General features: G+C 42.9%; 1 protein-coding gene across 1 annotated transcript; it reads right to left on the reverse strand.

Annotated features, from left to right (window-relative positions):
- Nucleotides 1-18,053: 18,053 nt before the first annotated feature.
- On the reverse strand, nucleotides 18,054-19,408 carry LOC127003138 (uncharacterized). The gene is made up of 2 exons (XM_050869536.1): nucleotides 18,373-19,408; nucleotides 18,054-18,342 (listed from the first exon to the last, which is right to left on the reverse strand). The coding sequence occupies exons 1-2, from the start codon at nucleotides 19,303-19,305 to the stop codon at nucleotides 18,289-18,291; spliced, it is 987 nt and encodes a 328-aa protein (XP_050725493.1). The 5' UTR covers nucleotides 19,306-19,408; the 3' UTR covers nucleotides 18,054-18,288.
- Between the last annotated feature and the right edge of the window lie 203 nt (nucleotides 19,409-19,611).

The raw sequence follows: 19,611 nt of genomic DNA on the forward strand, positions 1-19,611 counted from the left end.
GATTTTGACCCCCAAGTCCTTGACGCATTGAACGCTTTGACGCATTGAACTAAAGGTTGAATTAGTTAACGTTAGGAGAGATTAATATACCAAAGGGGCAGAATGTGGGTAGCACAAAAACTTAGCGACGTCGACATAGATTTGGTTTGGTCATGCTAGGTTAGGTAATAGATGTTAAGATTGATATACGTAATGTTATGGTAGGTTAGGTTAAAAGTTTGACTGAATGAGGATAGCACAAAAACTGAGCGAGGTCGACATCGGTTTTGTTTAGTCGTGCTAGGTGAGGTGATAGATGTTAAGATTGAAATACGTAATGCTATGGTAGGTTAGGTTACAGGTTTGACTGAATGAGGATAGCACAAAAGATCAGGGTGGTTGAATTTGGTGAGATTGTCAGGCAATAGATCACTTTAAGTTGAATTACGTAGCGTTATGAAAGCAAGTGTGAATGAATGAGAATAGTACATAAATTTTTTTGGGGGGGGCTAATATAAATTGGATTAGATTAAGATGGGTCCGGTTAGGTTAATATCTAGGTTAAATTAGGTTGAAATAGGTAATGTTATGGTAGATGAAATTACACGTTTAACTGGTTGAGAATAGCACATAAGGTGAGGGAGGTTGACACAGGTTTTGCTGGGTTAAGCTGGGGCATGTTAAGTTAGTCTCTAGGTTAATTCGTGTTGCAATAGGTAACGTTACGATATATTACGTTACAAGTTTTCTGAATCAGGATAAAACAAAAGGTAAGGAAGGTTGACACGTAGGTTGAATTAGGTTGACCTCGATTCGATTAGGTTAGTCTTTGGGTCCGATTAAGTTGAAATGGGAAAAGTTATGGGAGATCAAGTTACACGTTTGAAAAGAGGATAACAAAAAAGGTCAGAAGGATTGGAATAGGGTTTGTTGAGTTAAGCGAGGTCAGGTTAGGTTAGTCTGTTAATAAATGAAGTTGAAATTCGGAATGTTATGGAAGACCAAGTTACAAGTTTGGAAGGAGGATAATGCAAAATGTCAGAAGGATTCGAATAGGGTTTGTTGAGTTAAGCGAGGTCAGGTTAGGTTAGTCTGTTATTAAATGAAGTTGAAATACGAAATGTTACGGAAGATCAAGTTACAAGTTTGGCTCAATAAAGGGGCTATTACACTGGGCAAATTTTCCGTCGATATTCAGTCAAACCACGATTTCCGCTAGCCTGGTTCTCATTTGTTTCTTGTTATTGCTGCTGATGATGATGGTGAGTAATACCGTCGTCCTTCGGTGAAATCTACTATAGCTTTGGAAGATCGTGGACTCGTCAGAAAACCACGGAAATATGAGAACCACGCCAGCGGAAATCGTGGTTTGACTGAAGATACACGGAAGATTTGCCCAATGTAATAGCCCAGTAAGGATAACACAAAGCCCACGAAGGTTTGCATGAGTTTTGTTAATTATATAAATACAGACGGTTTGCAAATGAGGCCGCTGCTCCCCCTCCCCTCCCCCCCTCCCTCCTCTGTTCCATATTCACGCTAATGTTGGCAATGACCTTCAATAAACTAGTCCTCCTGATCCCTTAATTTGGGGGGCAAGGGGGGGCGGGGGGGGGGGAGGGGAGGAAATTGAGGTCATTAGAGGTTAATTAGCGGATTTGCCTTTGATAAATATACACGAGGGAAAATTTGTTTGATGAGTAAATGATTGAGAAAGAGAGAAAGAGATAGATAGAGAGATAGAAAAATTGAGATATAGAGATAAAGATAATGAGGTGGAGAGAGAGATACAGACAGACAGAAGAGAGATAGATAGATAGATAGATAGATAGATACAGAAAGATAGAGATAGAGAGATAGAAAGGTTGAGAGACAGAGAGATAGAGATAAAGATAGATATATAGAGAGAGTGGGATAGAGAGATAGAAAGATAGATATAGATATAGAAATAGAGAGAAAGAAAGAGAGGAAATACTACTAACAACTTATTACTACCTACTTACTTACTACTACTACTACTACAACAACTACTACTACTACCACTACTACTACTACAGGTGAGGTGCAGGTGACGTGAGCGGACAGGTGACATCAGGTGACAGGTGCGCTGGACAAGGTGTGACGCGGCCTAATTGATATGAGTTGATTGTCTCCTCACCTGTCCACCTGTCCTCACCTGTCCATCTGTCCTCACCTTGATTGGCTGAAATTGTTACTCATCTCCCTCCTCCTCCTCCTCCTCCTCCTTCACCTCCTCCTCCTCCTCCTCCTCCTATATATGCTCCCCTGACATCTTCTTTTTAATCTTCCTCTCTTCCTCCTCCTGCTTCGAGTCTTGTTCCTATACTTTCTTTTCATTTATATCTTGCTCCTCCTCCTCCTCCTCCTCCTCCTCCTCCTCCTCCTCCTCCTCCTCTTGCTCCTCTTACATTCTCGTTCTTCCTCCTAAATCTCCTCCTCTTACTAACATTGTGATCTTCCTGGTTCTCCTTTATTTCCTTTTCCTCTTCATCCGATCATCTCCTCCTCTTCCTCTTCCTCTTCCTCTTCCTCTTCCTCCTCTTCCTCTTCCTCTTCCTCTTCCTCCTCTGATATCTGACTCTCCTTACCACATCAACGTTCTCTTCTCTTTCCCCTCCAGCACCCTTTCCTCCTCCTCCTCCTCCTCCTCCTCCTCCCCCTCCTCCTCCTCCACTCTCACTTTCCTCCCCAGTGTATCAATATTTCCTCCAAACTTCCTTCCTTCCCTCCCTCCCTCCCTCCTCTGTCACTCTCTCTCTCTCTCTCTCTCTCTCTCTCTCTCTCTCTCTCTCTCTCTCTCTCTCTCTCTCTCTCTCTCTCTCTCTCTCTCTCTCTCTCTCTCTCTCTCTCTCTCTCTCTCTCTCTCTCTCTCTCTCTCTCTCTCTCTCTCTCTCTCTCTCTCTCTCTCTCTCTTTTATTTCGATATTGTTCGTTTCTTTTCCTCTCGTTTATTTTTTTGTTAATTCCTCTTCGATCTCGTGCGTGTGGGGGGTAAGGAGGAGGAGGAGGAGGAGGAGGAGGAGGAGGAGGAGGGTTTTAAGAGGGATAAAGATTCCGTTCCTCCTCTTCCTGATTTCCCTCCACTTCCTTCCTTCCTTCCCTCCCTCCATCCGTCTACTCCTTCCTGCACCTCCATTACCAGCCCTTCCTCCTCCTCTTCCTCTTTTTCCTGTTCTTCATTATCCTCCTCCCCTTCTTGACCTAACTAATGTCATCCATTCCTTCTTTCATTTCTTTATTGTCTCCTCCTCCTCCTCCTCCTTTTTCCATTTACTATCCTGACCTACCTTCTATATCATCTCGTTATCATGCTCTTTTCCTTCCTCCTCCTGATATCAGCGAAGTGCGTGCGTACCTGCAAAAAATAGATCCAAATAAATCTCCGGGCCCCGACAATTTATTTCCTCGCGTGTTGAGAGAATGTAGTCAACAGCTAGAATTACCCTTAACGTTAATGTTCAACAAGTCATTAGCACAGGCCAGTGTGCCTCTCGAGTGGAAAAAGGCCAATGTTACCCCGATATTTAAAATAGGAGATAAGAAACAACCCAGTAATTATCGTCCCATCAGCCTTACGTCTGTCCTAATTAAACTATTCGAACAAATAATCAGGGATAAAATGATCAATTTCCTTGAAACAAATGATTTGATAACTGATAGTCAGCATGGATTTCGTAGTAATCGATCTTGCCTTACCAACTTATTAACTTTTTTCAACGATGTTTATACATGTTGGGACGCCCGAGCCCTATATGACGTAATTTACCTAGACTTTCAAAAAGCGTTTGATAAAGTTCCTCACGTTAGGCTTATTTCAAAACTGCGTTCCCATGGTATTAACGACCATCTATGTGCGTGGATTCATGACTGGCTCACCGACAGAGAACAGCGTGTAGTTCTTAATGGTGAAGCATCGGATTGGCAACCCGTCACCAGTGGCGTGCCCCAAGGTTCGGTTCTGGGGCCAACACTATTCATAATTTACGTGAACGACTTAGAGACTGATATCCTTTCAAAAATAGCCAAATTCACCGACGACACCAAACTAGGAGGTACGGTAACGAACAGTAAAAATTGCGAGAACATTCAATCAGACTTAATAAGACTTGCCGATTGGAGCGAAAAATGGCAAATGTGTTTCAACGTAGATAAATGTAAAGTAATGCACATAGGTGAAAAAAATCCTAACTTTAAATATCAGATTCAAGGACATGAGCTCAGCGAAGTAAAACAAGAAAAATATATTGGTGTCATTATCAGTAACACTCTTAAAATGAGTGATCAATGTTCTGCAGCGAGTAAAAAAGCCAATATGATGTTGGGATTAATCTCAAGAAACTTTGATTATAAATCACCCGAACTTATGAAGAGATTATATTTAGCATTTGTAAGACCACACCTAGAATACGCCGTTCAGTTCTGGTCACCGAATTATATCAGAGATCAAGTTTTGCTAGAAAGGATACAGCGACGAGCAACCAAACAAATTCCAGCGCTCAGTAACTTGACGTATGACGAGCGCTTAAAGCGTTAGATACGTTTTCTTTAAAGAAGCGAAGAGTAAGAGGGGACTTAATTGAAGTGTTCAGAATCCTTAATAGAGTCGAAAACATTAACCCAGATAGTCTATTTCAGAGAGACCATAACACAATAACACGCAGCAACGGTATGAAGTTAAAGGGAAACCGATGTAACACATTGGCGCGCAGAAGTTATTTCACTAATAGAGTCGTCGATCACTGGAATAGACTCCCACCGTCAGTAGTTAGCGCACAGAGTATTAATAGCTTCAAGTCTTCACTGGATAAGTATTTCAGGGCTATAAGATTTTACTGACCCTTTTTCATATGTTTCAGGCAGTGAGGTGTGGGAACAGTAAGGTTAACAGGATACTGGAGCGTACCCCTGTACCGAAGGTAAACGAGGATCAAGCCTCTACCGGTAACCCCTGAAACTACATCTCACCCCATCGTGAGCAGTCCAGTTTAATATTAGCTTTTATTTATTTATTTATTTATTTATTCTTTTTTTTATGATTCAACTCCATACACTGTTCACTGACCCTTTTTCGTTTGTCTCAGGCAGCCTGCAGCACGAGTACAACCTGAAGACATTAGTTTCCCCCACAGCTTAGGTCACCAGTAGCGTAAGTTAAGGGTAGTAATTTCCTCTTATTTCTCTCTTTACTGTAAACTTTCCATGTCCCTTTCTTCCTTAAAGGCACATGGTGTTCTCTTCTAACTATTTCCTGCCGGCACGTTGCCGGAGGGAGAGGTGGGTGGGGAGGAGCCTTCATCTATTCTGTCCTGTCCTACCACACGTAGTTTACTAGTAGTAGCGGTAGTAAACAGACACCCTCGCCATAGACCGACAGGACTTCTGGTGTCTGTTCTTCCTATGTATTCCTATGTATTCCTCCTCCTCCTCCTCCTCCTCCTCCTCCTCCTCCTCCCCCTTCCGCGCCTGTCTGTTATTTAGTAGCGCTGTCGATTCGTAAACAAGAGGAAAACACGTATGGAGCCTGTGTGTGTGTGTGTGTGTGTGTGTGTGTGTGTGTGTGTGTGTGTGTGTGTTTGGTTGAGAATATAGCTTTGATCTCTCTCTCTCTCTCTCTCTCTCTCTCTCTCTCTCTCTCTCTCTCTCACTCTTTCAAAACACACACACACACACACACACACACACACACACACACACACACACACTTCTCAGTTTCTCCCTTGGGACATCACTGTTTGGGATTAAGATATGATGGAGAAGGAAGAAGAAGAAGAAGAGGAGGAGGAGGAGGAGGAGGAGGAGGAGGAGGAGATTAATGAATGAGAAGACGGGGAATTAGAAGAGATATAGTGATGAGATAAAGAGAAGATAAAGAAAAAGAGTAACTGGAATAGAATGAGAAAAGGAGAAATAGAAACAGGAAGAGAAAATACAAGAATAAGAGAATGAGGAGATAAAACAGAAGCAATTATAACAGAGAAGAGAAAAGAAATAGGAAGACGAGGAGAAAGAGGAAAAAGAAGAGCTGCAAAAAAAAAAAGAAAACATAAATAAAATACATAGATGAGAAATAAAGAAAAACCGGAATAGGAAGAAAATAGACAAAACAACGAAGAAGAGGAAATAAGGACAAGGATGAGAAGGACGAAAAGGAAGAGGAGGAAGAGGAAAGGAGTTTGATGAATAAGAAGGAAAGAACAATAAAAGAAGCGGTACAACAAAATAAAAAAAAAATGATAAAAAAGTAATTGTAAGAGAAACAGGAAGAGGAAGAATAAACAAAAGAATAAGGAGGTTAGAAGAAGATCAAGAAACACTTAGAATATAAATGAGGAAAGAAGGAATAGGAAGCAAAAGACGAAGACAAGGAAAAAGGAGGAGGAAAAAGAGGAAGTGGAGGAGGAGAAAAAGGACGAAAAGGAGGATTAGGAGGAAGAAGAGGAAGAAGAAGAGGTAAAATAATACAATACAACAGAAATCGAAAAATGGAAAACAGAACAGGAATAAGAAGATGACGAGGACGAAGACAATGAGAAGGAGGAAAAAGAAGTGGACGAGGAGAAGAAGAAGGACGAGAAGAGGAAAAAGGAAGAAGACAAAAAGAGGAAGAAGAAAAGGTACAAAAAATACAATACAACAGAAATAGAAAAAAGGAGAACAAAACAGGAATAGGAAGATGACGAAGACAAGGAAAAAAGAAGAAAAAGAAGAAGTGGAGGAGGAGAAGAAGGACGAAAAGATGGAATAGGAGGAGGAAGAAGAGGTACAAAAAAAAACAATACAACAGGAATAAAAAAAAAGGTAAACAAAACAGGAATAAGAAGATGACGAAGACGAAGACAAGGAAAAAGGAGGAAAAAGAAGAAGTGGAAGAGGAGAAGAAGGACGAAAAGGAGGAATAGGAGGAGGAAGAGGAAGAAGAGATGTAAGAAAAGATAAAACAAAATATACAAAAAAAAACAGGAAATTCATGATGGCAATAACGACGAGAAGTAGCAGGAGGAGGAGGAGGAGGAAGAGGAAAAGAAAGAAATGTAAGAAAAGAGAATACAAAAGAAACAAACAAAAAAAAAACAGGAAATTCATGATGGCGATAACGTCGAGAAGTAGCAGGAGGAGGAGGAAACATGGAAATGCAGGCAACAGAAAGCCTATTGGCTCATTACGAGGTCGCCCGCTTGGGTGATTTAATCTGCTCGACAGCCACTTGGGGCTTGAGGAGCAGATGAAAGCACCTCGATATTGAGGAGCAGATAAAAGCACCTCGTTATTCAGTTTACTCCCGACGCAGCGAAATGACAATCGATTCTATATTTGAAGGAGTTGATGGTATTCGCATTTACTACTTCTGAGGGAAGATTGTTCCAGTGGCGGACGACTCGGTTTGAAAAGAAACTCCTTCCAATGTCTGTGTTACATCGACTCGACTGAATGGGTAAACCGTTATTTCTAGTTCTTGAGTTGGTTTGCAGTTCAAAGAATTTAGAGTAATCGACGTTATTGAACTTGTTCAGGTACTTGAAGACTTGAATCATATCCCCTCGTAGGCGTCTTTTCTCCAATGTAAAGAGATTGAGTCGCTTGCGTCGTTCCTCGTACGGTTGAGCCCTGAAGGTTGGAATCATCTTTGTGGCGCGTCGTTGAATCCTTTCCAGTAAAGCAATGTCCTTTCTGTAATTAGGAGACCAGAACTGCACTGCATACTCGAGGTGCTTTCTTACCATGGAGTTATACAAGGATAGCATCACGTCTGGTGTTTTACACTCGAAGCTTCTCGCTATGAACCCGAGCATATTGTTGGCTTTGTTGTATGATTTTTTACTGTGATTCGTGTGCTTCAGGTCACTGCTGATAATGACTCCAAGATCCTTTTCCTCCTGCATCGCCTGCAGAGGTTTCCCATTCATGATGTATGTGTGGTTACTATTTTGGGACCCAATGTGCATGACTTTGCATTTGTCAACATTAAAGGACATTTGCCATTTTCCCGACCATTCGAAAATGTGATTGAGGTTTTTCTGAATGATTTCGCAGTCGGTCTTTGTGAGGGCCTTTCCACCCACCTTGGTGTCATCTGCAAATTTCGATATTGTGGATTTCAGTCCTGATTCTAGGTCATTGATATATATGATAAAGAGGATGGGTCCCAGCACTGACCCTTGAGGCACTCCACTAGTGACTGGAAGCCAATCGGAAGGCTGTCCGTTGAGTAGTACTCGTTGTTTTCTGCCGGTGAGCCAATCTCTTATCCACGCGATCAAATTGGCTCCAATGCCCGCCGAGTGCAGTTTCTTAAGGAGTCGCTCGTGCGGTACCTTGTCGAAGGCTTTCTGAAAGTCCAGGTATATAACATCACTGGGGATGTGGGCATCCCAGTTCTTATATATTTCTTTTCCTGCCACTGAAGTCAAACTTATGGGCCTGTAGTTTAATGCGACGCTTTTGTCTCCCTTTTTGAAAATCGGTGTTACTTTCGCCATCTTCCAGTCTTCCGGGACCTTGTTCACTTGAACTGACTGGTTGAATATGTTAGTGAGTGGTTGAAGTATTTGTTGTTTAAGCTCTTTTAATAACCGCTGGGACAAACTGTCGGGTCCCGTTGACTTGTTCGTGTCGAATTTGTCCAAGTACTTTTTTACTTCTTGGTCGCATATTGAGTCAATTTCCAGCGGCGTGATCTCACTCGGCGGGTCAGGACCCTCGGGAATGGTTTCGATGTCCTCGACTGTGAATACGGATGCGAAGTTACTGTTGAGGATTCTGGCCATCTGTTTACTGTCCTGAGTTACAGATCCAGTCTCGTCTGTCAGGGGACCAATATTGGATTTTACTTTCTTTTTCAATCTTATGTACGTGAAGAATTTCTTGGAGTTAGTTTTGATTTCGCGCGCTATTTGCTTTTCATCGTTGCGTTTGCTACTCCGAATAAGGCTGCGACAAGCTCTGAGGCTGTTGTGGTACTGTGTGCTGGCTTCGGCCGCAGCATTCTCTTTCATCAAATTATAATTCCTTTTTTTTAGGTTTACTGCCCTTTTTATTTCTCTGGTCATCCACGGTGGATCTACGGCCCCATTTACTCGCCTGGATTTCGTAAGCACCTTTCTCTACCTGCAACAGCTTATCTTTGAAGACGTTCCACGCGTTGTCGATTGTACTGTCGGTGATGTCAAGTTGGTCCCAGGTCGTAGGGGGAAGCAGCGCACGGGCTAAGTTGAAATTTCCTTTTTTGTAATCTGGTATCACTGACGGATTATCTATGAGTTTGTGACATATGTTGATATTAAAACGGATTAAGTGGTGATCGCACCCATTAAGTTTCTCACCAACTGTGCAGTCGCGAATGAGGTCGGGGTCGCTTACTAATACAAGATCCAGCAGATTGTTTTCTCTTGTTGGTTGAGTTACAACTTGAGTGAGGAACGAATCCTCCACCATTTCTAAAAGCCTGTTACCCTCTTGATCTCCAGTCATCAGTCCCCAGTCAATGTTAGGGCAATTAAAGTTCCAATTATAATTGCTTCCTTGCTTTGTGTTACAGAGTGAATCTCTTCGTAGAGGGCAGTGTCATCGGCTGCCTGTTGTTTCGGAGGCCTGTATACGGTTGCAAGTGTTAGTTTCTTGTTATTTGCGGTTATATCCACATAGACAGAATCGTGTTTCTCTGCGTCCTGTTTGTCTATTTTTATGGCAGGGAGTGTACTTTTTACGTAGCAAACTACTACTCTTCCTTTCTTGTGCTTTCGATGTGTGTTGAAGTTTTCGTACCCGGGGAATGACAGTTCAGATACTAGATGTGCAGAGTTGGCCCAAGTCTCTGTGATGGCTACCACATCTGGTTTCTCTGTTGCAATATACGCCCTAATTTCGTCCTTTTTGGGCATTAAACTATGTGCATTTGTGTACATGATAGAAATGTGACCCCTGTTTTTGCCGTGACGAGTTGTACCAGTTTGCTTGTCGGAGGCGTCGTTAGTTACACAGTTCCTTGTGAGTCGCACCGACGCTACGGGTTGGTTGGTCAAGGGCTGCGTTTGCCCCGCCCTCGCCCGCCGTTTTTTGAAGAGGAAGAGGAAAAGGAAGAAGAAGAGATGAAAGAAAAGAGAATACAAAAGAAACAAACAAAAAAACAGGAAATTCATGATGGCGATAACGACGAAAAGTAGCAGGAGGAGGAGGAGGAGGAGGAGGAGGAGGAGGAGAAGATGGATAAGGAGGAAGAGGAAGAGGAGGAAGAAGAAATGTAAGAAAGGAGAAAACAAAAGACACAAACAAAAAAAACAGGAAATTCATGATGGCGATAACGACGCAAAGTAGCAGGAGGAGGAGAAGATGGATAAGGAGGAAGAGGAAGAGGGGGAGGAGGAGGAGGAGGAGGCAAGCACTTCCTGGCGTAATGAGACAAGTCCTGTGCCGTCGTGAGGTAATGGGGTAAGAGGTGGAGGCGTGAGTAGCGGTAATGGGCTGGAATTTGCGCGTAGACTAATGACAATTGCCTCAGAATTCAATAACTGCCTCTGTCTGTCTGTCTCTTTGTCTGTCTATGTCATTGTCTCCCTATAGTGTGTGTGTGTGTGTGTGTGTCTGTCTGTCTGTCTATCCGTATTTGTTTATCTGTTTGTTTGTTTTTATTTCTACTTGTTTATTTGTTTCTGTCTGTCTGTCTCTTTGTCTGTCTATGTCATTGTCTCCCTATAGTGTGTGTGTGTGTGTGTGTGTGTGTGTGTGTGTGTGTGTGTGTGTGTGTGTGTGTGTGTGTGTCTGTCTATCTGTCTTTATCTGTTTGTTTGTTTTTATTTCTACTTGTTTATTTGTTTCTGTCTGTCTGTCTCTTTGTCTGTCTATGTCATTGTCTCCCTGTGTTGTCTGTCTGTCTATCTGTCTTTGTTTATCTGTTTATTTATATTTACTTGTTTATTTCTTTCTGTCTGTCTCTGTTTTTATATCCTTTCCCTTCCCTTCTCTTCCCTTTCCTTCCCTTCCCTTTCCTTAACTTTTCTTCCTTTCCTTTCCTTTCCTTTCCTTTCCATAATTTTCTTCCTTTCCTTTCCTTACCTTCCCTTCCTTTCCCTTCCCTTCCTTTCCCTTCCCTTCCCTTCCCTTCCCTTCCCTTCCCTTTCCTTTCCTTTCCTTTCCCTAACTTTTCTTCCTTTCCTTCCCTTTCCTTTCCTTTCCCTTCCTTTCCTTTCCTTATCTTTCCTTTCCCTTCCTTTCCCTTCCCTTCCCTTCTCTTCCCATCCCATCATTTTTAAACACTATTTTTCAACCTTCTCCTCTCTTTTCACATTCTCTATCCCTTTGTTTTCCTTTTCTCCCCCTTCTCTTTCATCCTTCTCTTCCCCTTCCCTTCCCTTCCTCATTCCATTCACTTATCTTCCTTTCCTCTTCCTTTCCTATTTGTTTCTTTTCTCTTCCTCCCTTTCCCTTCCTTTCCCCTTCCCTTCATCCCCTTCCCTTTTCTTCCCCATCATTATCTCTCTCCTTCCCATCTTCAATCCCCTCACTCACTCACTAATCCCTTCTCCCCTCTATTATCCACCTCCTCCTCCTCCTCCTCCTCCTCCTCCAACAAAGTTATTATGAATTGCTGTGGCAGGTGTGATGGTGGTAGTAGTAGCAGTAGCAGTAGTAGTAGTAGTAGTAGTAGTAGTAGTAGAAATAGTTATAGTTTCGTATACAAGTAAATTTCAACGTGGTGGTATTTCTCTTCCTGTATCTTGCTTCCTTCCTTCCTCCCTTCCTTCCTTCTCTCCCTCCCTCCGTCCATCCCTGTAATTGTGTTTCCGTATTTTTCCGGCCTCGCAGCGAACACACGGCCAGCTGGGTTGGTTCATGCTCCCCTGACCTTACCTGTGCGTCTGTTTGTCTGTCCGGCTGTCTGTCCGTCTGGCAAATTGAATATAGTTTTGGAGTGTGTGTGTTCTCCTCGATAGCATTTTGGGACCTGATGTTATACTCTTGACTGTACACATTTGATAGAGTTTTGAGTGTATGTTCTGTTTGATAGCATTTTCGAAGCTCATATTACACTCTTGACCCCCAAAATTTAATAGAGTTTTGGATTTCATGTTTTATAGATAGCATTTTGGGACCCGATATCATACTCTTGACCCTGCAAATTGAATAGAGTTTTGAGTGTATGTTCGGTTTGATAGCATTTTGGAAACTCATATTACACTCTTGATCCTGAAAATTTGATAGCTTTGAGTGTATATTCCTTTCGATAGCATTTTTGGACCTGATGTTATACTCTAGACTGTACAAATTTGATAAGAGTTTTGAGTGTATGTTCGGTTTCATACCATTTTGGAAGCTCATATTACACTCTTGACCATGAAAAGTGAATATGTTTTTGGATTTTGTTTTTATTGATATCATTTTGGGATCCGATATCATACTCTTGGCCGTGGAAATTGAATAGTGTTGAGTGTATGTTCTGTTTGATAGCATTTTGGAAGCTCATGTTACACTCTTGACCATGAAAAGTGAATATGTTTTTGGATTTTGTTTTTATTGACAGCATTTTGGGACCCGATATCATACTCTTGACCCTGAAAATCTAATAGAGTGTTGAGTGTATGTTCTGTTTGATAGCATTTTGGAAGCTCATGTTACACTCTTGACCCCGAAAAGTGAATATAGTTTTGGATTCTGTGTTCTCTTCGATAGCATTTAGTGACCTGATGTTATATGCTTGGCCGTGCATATTTGATAGTTTTGAGTGTATGTTCGGTTTCATACCATTTTGGAAGCTCATATTACACTCTTGACCATGAAAAGTGAATATGTTTTTGGATTTTGTTTTTATTGATAGCATTTTGGGATCCGATATCATACTCTTGACCCTGAAAATCTAATAGAGTTTTGAGTGTATGTTCTGTTTGAGAGTATTTTGGAAGCTCATATTACACTCTTGACCCTGGAAATTTGATAGCTTTGAGTGTATATTCCTTTCGATAGCATTTTGGGAGCTGATATTATACTCATGACTGTACAAATTTGATAGAGTTTTGAGTGTATGTTCTGTTTGAGAGCATTTTGGAAGCTCATATTACACTCTTGACCATGAAAAGTGAATATAGTTTTGGATTTAGTTTTTATTGATAGCATTTTGGGATCCGATATCATACGCATGGCCCTGAAAATTCAATAGAGTGTTGGATCCTGTGTTCGGTTTGAGTTTAGGATCGGATTCTTTTATTTTCGGACCTACTTTTATTTATGGATTCTGATATTTTACTCCTGAACCTGTAAATTGAATATAGGTTTGAATCCTCTGTTCAGTTTTAGAGTTGAGGATCGGATTCTAATGTTTTGAGCCTATTTTAACTGGTTTATTTTTGTCTACATGTGTATTTGTTTGTCTATCAATCTATCTGTCTATCTATCTATCTGTCTATCTTTCTGGCAAATTGAATATAGTTTTCGATTCTATGTTGTGTTTTATAGTACAAGATTAGATTTTCATTTTTTTTATTTTTTATTTCTGTCTTGAAAATTGAATATAGTATTGGATCCTATGTTCAGTTTTAGAGTTTAGGATCAAATTCTTTCATTTTCGGATCTATTGTTACGTTTGGATTCTGATATCATACTCTTGACCCTGCAAATTGAATATAGGTTTGGATTCTTTGTTCTGTGTTTGAGTTTAAGATCGGATTCTTATATTTTCGATCTTATTTTTACCTTTTTGTCTCTCTCAGGCAAAATGAATGGAGTTTTGGATTCTGTGTTCTTATTGATAGTTGAGGAATCGATTTTCATATTGCCAAGTCTATTTTTCACTTTTTTTAATCTCTCTGGTAAATCGGATTCTATGTTGTGTTTTATAGTTTACGAATCGATTTTCATATTGCCAAGTCTATTTTTCACTTTTTTTGCTCTCCCTGGTAAATCGGATTCTATGTTGTGTTTTATAGTTGAGGAATCGATTTTCATATTGCCAAGTCTATTTTTCACTTTTTTTGCTCTCCCTGGTAAATCGGATTCTATGTTGTGTTTTATAGTTGACGGATCGATTTTCATATTGCCAAGTCTATTTTTCACTTTTTTTGCTCTCCCTGGTAAATCGGATTCTATGTTGTGTTTTATAGTTGAGGGATCGATTTTCATATTGCCAAGTCTATTTTTCACTTTTTCTACTCTCTCTGGTAAATCGGATTCTATGTTGTGTTTTATAGTTGAGGGATCGATTTTCATATTGCCAAGTCTATTTTTCACTTTTTTTACTCTCTCTGGTAAATCGGATTCTATGTTGTGTTTTATAGTTTACGAATCGATTTTTATATTTTCGATTCTATTCTCTACATGTTTGTTTCTCCCTAGCAAACTGAAGGTAGGTTTCGATTCTATATCTAGTTTAAAGCTTAGGATTCGAAGCTTATATTTTCCATTCTATTTTGTATGTTTGTCTTCCTCTGATAAATTGAATGTAGTTTTGGATCCTGTGTTCAGTTTTAGCGTTGAGGACTGGATTCTAATATTTTCGATCTATTTTTACCTATATCTCTCTCTGGCAAACTGGCAAATTGAATAGAGTTTTGGATTTTAAGTTCTTATTGATAGCTGAGGAATTGGTTTTTTTATACTATCAAGTCTCTTTTCCACTTTTTTATCATCTTCTTAGCAAGTTGGATTCTATGTTGTTTCATATTTTTGGATTCGATTGTTATATTTTCGATCCTTTTCCACCTGTTGTCTCTTTTTTCTGGCAAATTGAATAGAGTTTTGGATTTCAGGTTCTATTTTGGAGTTGAGGATCGGATTCTGTTCGCTTTTATCATATTTTTACATTTCTGTTTATCTCCGGCATACTGAATATAGTTTCGGAGTATATGTTGTTTGATACCATTTTGGGATCCGATATCATACTCTTGGCCGTGCAAATTGGATATAGTTTTGGATTCTATGTTCTTATTGATAGTCGAGGAATCGGTTTTTACGTTTCCAATCCTATTTTTCACTTTCTAACTCACACGCACATGCAAACGTACACACAGACACACACACATAAACAAACACACAAACGAACACACACCTTTTTCACACCTGCGCCCCGGCTATAAATCTCCCAAACGACGTAATGAGACTTAATGACCTCTCAGCACTTACACCTGTGATGGAGTACACCTGTCTAATTAACTTCTTTCTACCACCTGAAGTTCCGGAGTCATCCTGAAGGTGTGTGTGTGTGTGTGTGTGTGTGTGTGTGTGTGTGTGTGTGTGTGTGTGTGTGTGTGTGTGTGTGTGTATGTGTGTGTATGTAAAAAAAGCTAATTTCCGCAAAAATCATAAAATACAAGGCCAAGAAATAAGCTTCGGAGATAACCAACTATTTTCCTCCTCCCTCCCCCCTCCCTTCCCTCCTGCCCTCCATCTTTCCTCCATCCTTCCTCCATCATCTCTTTTCTCCCTTCTTATCCTTCCCTCTTCTCCGCTTTCCCTTTCCCTTTTTCCTCCCCTCCTCCCTGTCTTTTTTTTCCTTCCCTATCCTTCCTTTCCTCCTTTCTTTCCTTTCCCTCCTCAGTTCTTTTCTTTTCCTCCTTCCTCTTTTCCCTTCCCTTCCTCCTTTCAACCCTCTTCTTATTTCCTTTCGTTTCTCTCTTCTTTCCTTCCTTCTTTCCTTTCTTCCCTCTTTCTCAATCTTCCTTCTACAATCTTTCTTTATCTCTTTTATCTTTCTGCCCCTCGACCCTTTTTCTTTCCTTCCCTCTCTACCTTCCTTTTCCTTCTCTCCCTCATTCACTTCTATTTTTTTTCTTTTCATTTCTCTCTCTCTCATCCTTACCTCTTCTGATCCTTCTTTTCCTTCCCTGCTTCCCTCCCTTCCTTCTCTCCCTCATTCTCTTTCAGTTTCCTTCTCTCTCTACTTTCCTTTCCCTTCTCTTCCTCATTCTCTCCTAATTTTCTTCTCATTTCTCTGTCTCTCATCCTTACCTCTTCTCATCCTTCTTTCCCTTCCCTACTTCCCTCCCTTCCTCCCTCCCTCATTCTCTTCCAATTTCCTTCTCTCCATATCTTTTTCTAATCCTTCCCTCCCATCATCTTTCTCTTCCCTGCTTCACTGCCTCCCTTCCTCCCTCCCTCCTCCCCTCCCCACCTTTCCTCCCTTAATTACAAAGGTAGGTGAGTTAGGTGCAGCGTTCTACCTTCACGGAGTGTTAAACCGTACGTTCTGATTTACCTTTTACCTTACTATCTGCCGTTACCTATTACGCTAAGTCACGCACTGGTATAATGTTTAGGGTGAGGGAAAGAAAGGTTCACTACCTATCGTATACTATCTCAGCTTATCTTGACCTATCCTAACCTAACCTAACCTATCTCAACCTAACGCAGCTATTTAACCTCACCTTACCTCACCACTTCACTTAACCTTACTTAACTCTAATTAAGCTCACTTCACTTCACTTCACTTCACTTCACTTCACTTCACTTTGCTTTACTTTACCTTACCTTACTTTACCTTACTTTACCTTTCTTTACCTTACCTTACCTTACCTTACCTCAACTAACCTAGCCTCACCTTACATCACCTCACCTCACATTATCTAACCTAATCTAACCTAACCTCGCCTAACCTAACCAAACGAAGCCTCACCTAACTTCCGTAATTAACCTCACCTAGCCTCACCTAATTAACATACCATAAAATAACATAACAAAGAACAAAACATAACATAACAAACTAATATATGTTTAACCATAATCTCTCTATAGCGAACACACACACAAAAAAAAAAAACATTCAGATACTTTTTTTGAGGTAAAGGACGTTGGTCGGAAAATGTCATACCTGCTGTTACTACTACTACTACTACTACTACTACTACTACTACTACTACTATCACCAGAGTAGCAGGTGTTTAAACCACTTAAGTATATTTAATTATCAAGAGAGAGAGAGAGAGAGAGAGAGAGAGAGAGAGAGAGAGAGAGAGAGAGAGAGAGAGAGAGAGAGAGAGAGAGAGAGAGAGAGAGAGAGAGAGAGAGAGAGAGAGAGAGAGAGAGAGAGAGAGAGAGAGAGAGAGAGAGAGAGAGAGAGAGAGAGAGAGAGAGAGAGAGAGAGAGAGAGAGAGAGAGAGAGAGAGAGAGAGAGAGAGAGAGAGAGAGAGAGAGAGAGAGAGAGAGAGAGAGAGAGAGAGAGAGAGAGAGAGAGAGAGAGAGAGAGAGAGAGAGAGAGAGAGAGAGAGAGAGAGAGAGAGAGAGAGAGAGAGAGAGAGAGAGAGAGAGAGAGAGAGAGAGAGAGAGAGAGAGAGAGAGAGAGAGAGAGAGAGAGAGAGAGAGAGAGAGAGAGAGAGAGAGAGAGAGAGAGAGAGAGAGAGAGAGAGAGAGAGAGAGAGAGAGAGAGAGAGAGAGAGAGAGAGACTTCACAAACATTTGAGATACCTAATTACATCTACCTGAACTCAAAGTTAAGGTAAGACAGGGTAAGCCAGGGAAGAGTTTGGGTAAGGGGCGCACAGGCAGCGTCAAGGTAAGGCTGCTGTAATGGTGTTAAAACTCGCCTTAATATCCTTCCTCCGCTAGGTAAGTCCAACAAGAAAAAAGGAGGAAAAATAAGACATCGCTATTGACGCCCGTCACCAAGACCTTTCCGACAGAGTGCACGAGTTCTTGCCCAGGTCCTCCCCGCCGGCGTTTCCTGAGCCTTCATCCCGACACGTGTCCAAGAGGAGTCGGAGAGAAAATAACTAGTCTCGTAGTTCAGCGTCTCCACACGACCTCTGAGTCTTAGACACCGGAGTAAAAGCTGAAGGAAACGAGGAAATCAGGAGGAAACATTACAAACTCAGCTTGGGCGCCGTTGCTTCACTCACGAGGAATTGCTTTGTGGCTAATTCACGCCGAGTTGGTAAAGATCAAAGGACAAGGACAGTCTTGTCCGCCGTGCGTTTAGTGGTCAGTCAACATGTTCAAAGAAATATGGACTTGTTGCGTCAACCCCCAAAGACATTAGTGTTCCCTCAGACACAGCCTCCTAGTCTCCGGAAACTCTCTTAATGAACACCTGTAAAGTATTAGAGGTAGATGGAGAGAGATAGAGAGATAGAGAAAATAAGAACACAGGAACATAAGGAGTCTGCAGGGCCGGTGGGCTAATTCAAGGCAGCTCCGGTAAACTTAACCACACCTAAGCTCACCGTCCATGAACATAATTCTGTCCTTTACTTGGAGGTGTGTTGGCCACACCCTTTCCTCTGAACCTAGTTGTGGCTCGGTGTTTAGTGTGCCATGTAACTGTTATCCTCACACGCTTTTCTCGCCTCCACCACCTTGTTCCCGACGAGCCGCTTAGTGGAACCTTTGTGTGCTGACCACCGCCTGCTGGGGGCCTTGTGTGCTGACCTCCCCCTGCTGGGGGCCTTGTGTGCTGACCTCCCGCCACCGGGAGCCGGTCTTGAAGGCGAGCGTGTGGCGGGCGTGGTCCAGCACGGCGCCGTACTTGCACAGGAGAGAGACCCCCATGATGAAGTCATGGTCGTTGGAGGCCACCTCCTTCAGCGGCGCGGTGTTCACGCGCCAGCCGTCGCCCAAGTCCAGCACGACGCGCTTGGGTGGCCTGCAGCCTTCCCTGCTCGCGAGGAGCAGCTTGCGGCGTCTTTCAGACACGTGGAAGCCTTGGGCGCCGGTGTCCAGCAGCACCGTCATGGGCCTGGCCCGCTCCTCGCTGCCCTCCTGCCGCACCCAGAGGACGTCAGGCTCCACGGAGCGCTCCGTTTTCCTCGGCCTCCGCCGCAGCTGCTGCGGGCGGCAGACGAAGAGGTCGCTGCCGTCAGGCCGAAACACCTGCACCATGCGGCCACGCCGCAGGTGGTGGGCGTCCAGCACGACCTCGTCTGCGTCATACATGTCCTCCAGCCACGCCGGGAACACAGTGGCGGGGACGACCATCTCCACGCCGCCCCCCAGACTGATGGGGACGGCCTTCAGCTCGATGACGTCCAGCACCCGCGAGCCTATCCAGAGGCCGATCTCCTGCTTTTCGGTGGGCTCCGTGCCGGTGATGAGCCCCAGCCTCTTGGCCAAGGTGTGGAAGAGGACGGTGACCTGGGACCCGGAGTCCAGCTGGACGAGGCACTCCTGGCCGTTCACCGAACCCAGCACACGGTTGTGGTCATCCACGTGAAGACACGGGTGGCTGCCGAGCCGCCTCTTCCTGGCGGGCACCGACGGCGGCTCCAGCACCAGCCGCAGCGTCCCGCCCTTGTCGGGGCTGCGCGGCCGCTTTTTCGAAACACGATGCGCTGGCGGGGGAGCCATCAAAGTGTTTGGTGTGTACGGCAAGGAGCCTAGAGTCCTTGTGTACATAGTATGTGCCTCGCTCCAGGAGGTAGGCTGCGAGAGAGACGCTGGTTTGGGGAGCTTGGAGCTAGGAATGCACGCAGCCGAGTCTAGAGGTGGACGCAGGAACAGTAACACACGCACGCACGCACGCAGACACACACACACACACACACACACACACACACAGACATACACGCACGCACGCACACACACACACATACACACACACACACACACAGACACGTGTGCGTATTGGCCATGGGCGTAATTTGATGACCTGGCACGGTCGGGCGAATATGCCTAGAGGCGGATGGCGTCTTGCTTGTCTCT

The sequence above is a fragment of the Eriocheir sinensis genome, chromosome 24 (assembly GCF_024679095.1).
Source record: "Eriocheir sinensis breed Jianghai 21 chromosome 24, ASM2467909v1, whole genome shotgun sequence".
In the NCBI taxonomy this organism is placed as follows: domain Eukaryota; kingdom Metazoa; phylum Arthropoda; class Malacostraca; order Decapoda; family Varunidae; genus Eriocheir; species Eriocheir sinensis.

Bases quoted from the DNA above. Each gene is read 5' to 3' on its own strand.
- LOC127003138 (XM_050869536.1), bottom strand. From the start codon at position 19,305: ATGTACACAAGGACTCTAGGCTCCTTGCCGTACACACCAAACACTTTG. The intron at 18,343-18,372 runs GTCAGCACACAA...CAGCAGGGGGAG, and splicing joins CCGGCTCCCGGTGGCGGGAG to GTCAGCACACAAGGCCCCCA.